Source organism: Polypterus senegalus, chromosome 4, assembly GCF_016835505.1.
Source record: "Polypterus senegalus isolate Bchr_013 chromosome 4, ASM1683550v1, whole genome shotgun sequence".
Taxonomy (NCBI): Eukaryota; Metazoa; Chordata; class Cladistia; order Polypteriformes; family Polypteridae; genus Polypterus; species Polypterus senegalus.
In genome coordinates this window covers 102,096,930-102,101,929 of record NC_053157.1, presented here as the reverse complement: position 1 = coordinate 102,101,929, position 5,000 = coordinate 102,096,930, and the positions used below count along the sequence as shown (strand labels likewise).

The following is a 5,000-nucleotide window of genomic DNA, read 5'->3' as shown; positions in this document are numbered from 1 at the left end:
ATACAGTTTATCCCATTAGTAAATAATGTTTAAAAAATCTCCATCAGATTATTGCTTCATATTTTATTTCACAGTGGAGTCTTTTGTGTTCCTTCTCTCTGCAGGCCTTTGGAATTTTAAACATTACTTGTTTTATACTAGCTTGAGACTCATTGATTGTTTTTGTTTAAAGCTGAATGAACATTACCTTTTCATAAATGATTAATGTATTCTTTCTGTCTGCAGGGTGATCGCATTGTACTTTTTAGCCAGTTTACAATGATGCTGGATATTGTGGAAGTTTTTCTAAATCACTTGAATTACAGATATTTAAGATTAGATGGTTCAACCCCTATGTCTGAAAGGTAACTATTTTCAGTTTTTTGCCGTCGCCTTTCTGATATTAATTATATAATAACTTGTAAGTGCATTGCATAATATCATAAATGCTATTAAATATTGTAACAAGAAGATGAGAACGAAAAATGTTTGGGGATCTAACCTGTATATTGTCAGGCAAACACTTAAGCAATAAACCAAGTAGTCACAAAAGATTAATTCCCAGTGGACTAACTGAGAAAGAAAGCTGCAGGCTTTTATAGTTGCTGTGCAGGAAGAGGCGGGTCAATGAAGGGGAGTGGCAGAAGTGAGGTAAGTAGGAGGGCGTGGTCTGGACAGAAGGGTGGAAGTTTGTGCCGGTTTAACTGGGTTTCCCTTCTGTTGATCTGTAGAAGAGCGAGAAGTTATTGCACTTAATCAAACCTCAAGATAACATTTTACTCTCAGTTAAGCTTCCTATGTGCATTTGTGTGACTGTATGTATGTAAATATGTGTGTATATGTAAATATAGAGAGCTAATGAGATGCACACATGGTGACTGTTCATTTGGCAGAGGAACAGTTCATGTTGCTGAATACAGCAACAGCTGTCATCTCACTTCAGTGGCATTTCACAGTCTATTTGTGTTAAAGTCCACTTACAATCTTTACTTGATTCCGACTCCTTACCATCTGGAAAAGCGAGTTGTTTCTTCACCAGCTATTATCAGGTATGTGCAGCAGACCAAGAGTCATTAGTGCAGTACAGTGATCCCTCGCTATATCACGCTTTGACTATCGTGGTTTCACTCTATCGCGATTTTTTTTCTCATACACGCTTACGTCACTACGCATGCGCTTTCTGAGAACTTTTATCTAATCCCTACGATGGCTCCTAAACATGCTGCTTTTTCTAAGCCTTATGACAATAAAACTAAGCGCCGGAGGAAGATGCTTACTATCCAGGAGAAGGTGAAACTCTTGGATATGATTAAAAATGGCAATACCCTACAAAAGCCTCCTCACGCATATGAAAAGACAGCGCTAGCAACTGCCTATCAAGATGTTCTTCAGCCGCACACCCAGACACCCACTGCCTACTTCTAGTACTTCTTCACTGAAGACAACAACGCACCTGCTGAAGATACTGCACCACCTCTGAAAACTCTCCTACTGAGGTCGTGCCTTCATGGGTTAGTGGTTGTGTACAATTAAATGTACGGTACAATAATCTACTATATAAAAGCGTTCAGGATTGTCCTTCTGTCCCGTGAGTGCAAAGCGTAGCGGTATTCTGCTTATTACAGACTTACTACTTGCGGCTTGAGTGCAGTGGCGATGTGAGCAGAGTTCTGGTGCTCTCATCGTTCCCTTGCTTTTGCTTGTGCGCTGGAAAAATAGACAAAATTATGTCTCTGGAAATAATTAATGTTGGTGGAGTACAAATGCCTCACCTCATAGTAAATATCAGGGGAGATGGTGCTTGCTTATTCTCATCTATAGCTTATTTAGTGCATGAAACTCCGTCTTTAGCGGTACAGATTCGGGCTCACATTGTACGACTTTGGACAGGCACTTGAGGGGATAAAAAAAAAACTTAGGTTTTTGGGAGATGTTATGAATGGGCACTTTGATGTTCTCATTCCCTACACTTACATGCCTGATGTACACATGGAGCGCACAAAAATTGAGGATAAAAGTCGGTACGAAGCGATGTGAGCAAAGTTCTGCTTCTCTCATTGTTCCCTTGCTTTTGTGCGCGATGCACTGGAAAAATAGACAAAATGATGTCTCTGGAAATAATTAATGTTGATGGAGTACAAATGCCTCACTGCGTAGTAAATATCCGGAGAGATGGTGCTTGCTTATTCTCATCTATAGCTTATTTAGTACATGAAACTCTGTCTTTAGCGGTACAGATTCGGGCTGACATTGTACGACTTTGGACAGGCTCTTAAGGGGATTAAAAACGTAGGTTTTCGGGAGATGTTATGAATGGGCACTTTGATGTTCTCATTCCCTACACTTACATGCCTGATGTACACATGGAGCACACAAAAATTGAGGATAAAAGTCGGTCGCCTTAAAAGGCGAGTGCGCCTAGTAATATGATATATGTAACGTCTAATATGTCTTATTTTCTCTTATTTTGTCTAATATATTGGGTAATACATGTGTAATGGTGACTAAAGGGTGTTATTTCATGTCTAGAGGGCTCTAATAATGTTAAAAAACGTATTTAGAAGGTTAAACAGGTTTTCTATACTCTTAACTGCGAAAATATTCGATTTATAAATAAAGAATCCTACTTCGCGAAAATTCATTTATCACGGTAGAGTCTGGAACGGATTAACCGTGATAAACGAGGGTTCACTGTACAGTCACTTTAAATCTTCGTTTGTAGAACACCACCTTTTCTTCATTGATGAAGCTCCACCACTGAGTTGGCGAGGTCTTAACAACCACTAAATTGAGTGGCCAAACTAAAACACTTGCTATGTTAAATAAAGAAGGGTGAAGGGTAGAGCAAATACATAATATAAAACAATACTTTATCATTCATATGTATAATACAATACAGCACTATTAATGAAAATCCTAGGCTCTGTTTCCAGTCTCATATCATATATCATAAATAACAGTTAAAGATAAATTAATATGGCAAATTATTACATTTAAACCAGGCTAGTGAAAATGTTTCTTCAGTAGCATGATACACTAAACAAAATAAACACTTTACAACAGTTATCTTATCACATATGTCTTAAATTATAACAAGATGTTACATATTTGAACATATAAGTGTTTTCATTTTTATCTAAAACAAAATCTTATAGCATCTATACCCTATAACAAACTGTAGCTTATCTCATCAAGAGACAAATCTCTTAAATGTCTTTAAGATATTACAACAGCACAGTTTATATAGACTAATGGTAAACTTTTGAATTATTCCAATATAATATAAATTTCCTATTGTGTAACTAACTTAACAATCCATTCAGCTGTGTGCATTATCACTGAGCACTAACCTTAATACATTGATGTAACAACAAATCTCCATAAAATTAATACTAACTTATGCAAATGCATACGTGTTTTCAGTTCTAATACATTTCATTATTACTTAAGTGATAATAATCATTTGACATTTATCAAAATATGTAAATCCTCTTTACTGTATTTTATATGAAGATAAGAGAAAGAAATTAGTCTAGTTTAATATAGCAACATTTAGCTCGTTTGCACTTTACAATTATTTTTTTTACTCATTTAAACAATTTACTATACAGGATGTTATACCCTTACACTTGCACAACTGATCAGCATGCAAGGAAATAATTCCAATAATTGCTGTTCATTAATCTATGATTGGTAAGCAAACATTCACCACCCCTTGGTCAGATTATATCTAATTTCTCTGCCCAAACTTGCTGTTAAACTATTTCTTGCAGCTTGTATAGGAATATGCTGTGTGTTTCATCCACAGGTCACAGGATGTTTGCTGAATCTGGAGAAAAAGAACATCTATAGTTTTGAAGTTACATATTTTTTATGCTTATAGTAGTCAGTCAGACAGTCATCTTCCAACCCGCTATATCCTAACACAGGGTCATGGTGGTCTGCTGGAGCCAATCCTAGCCAGCACAGGGCACAAAGCAGAAACAAATCCCGGGCAGGGCGCCAGCCCACCGCAGGACACGCACACACTAGGGACAATTTAGGATCGCCAATGCACCTAACCTGCCTGTCTTTTGACTGTGGGAGGAATCCCATGCAGATGTGGGGAGAACATGCAAACTCCATGCAGGGAGGACCCGGGAAGCAAACCGTGCCACCATGCCGCCCATGCTTGTAATACTTTATTGAAATTCAGACTTAAAAATAATGACATATAAGAGCATCTGCCAATCCAGACTCTGAATAAGAGTAATTAATCTTTTTTTTTTTTTTCCCTTTACTCGATTTTATCCCACTTCATGCCCAAGCAGTTTACTTGGCTAAGGCAGAAGTTCTTTAAACAACATTCAGCACACTGGGGAAAGCAACTGTTCACAAAAGACAGCCTCCACTCTTTGCAGTCATCTATACTAATAAAAGGCAACACCCTCACTGACTGACTAACTCACTCACTCACTCATCACTAATTCTCCAACTTCCTGTATAGGTAGAAGGGTGAAATTTGGCACTCATTCCTTACAGCTTACTTACAAAAGTTGGGCAGATTTCATTTCGAAATTCTACGTGTAATGGTCATAACTAGAACCTATTTTTATCCATATACTGTAATAGACTGCAGCTCAATGGCCGTGGGGGGCGGTGCTGCGTGTGACATCATCACGCCTCCCACGTAATCACGTGAACTGACTGTGAACGCAGCACGTAGAAAATAAGGAAGAGCTCCAAAGAGCGCTGAAGAAAAAATGCATGCAAGCATATTCATAAGTGCAGCTACTGCGGAAACAAAGCACGGTATAAACCGTAAGTTTAAATTAAGTTTATAGACACGCTCCCGCTGCCGTTTGTCATGCCTCGGACGGATACCATATTCGCGAGATACAAGTTTAATGAGAAGACACGAGGTATAAACACAACTTTGGATCACTTTGTAACGGTGTTAAAATTACTGTAGTGAGAGACTTTTAAGTGCCGGCACTTAGCTAACATTAAATAAAGCCGTGGACATTACAACATCACTCACA

At 38.0% G+C, this 5,000-nt stretch overlaps 1 protein-coding gene across 2 annotated transcripts in view; it reads left to right on the top strand.

Annotated features, from left to right (window-relative positions):
- smarcad1a (SWI/SNF-related, matrix-associated actin-dependent regulator of chromatin, subfamily a, containing DEAD/H box 1 a) overlaps positions 1–5,000 on the top strand; it is a 285,741-nt gene that overhangs the window by 253,291 nt on the left and 27,450 nt on the right. For both annotated transcript variants that reach the window (XM_039751123.1, XM_039751121.1), the window contains exon 20: positions 226–344. In XM_039751123.1, the coding sequence (XP_039607057.1) occupies positions 226–344 (119 nt within the window). The remainder of the gene's footprint in view (positions 1–225; positions 345–5,000) is intronic.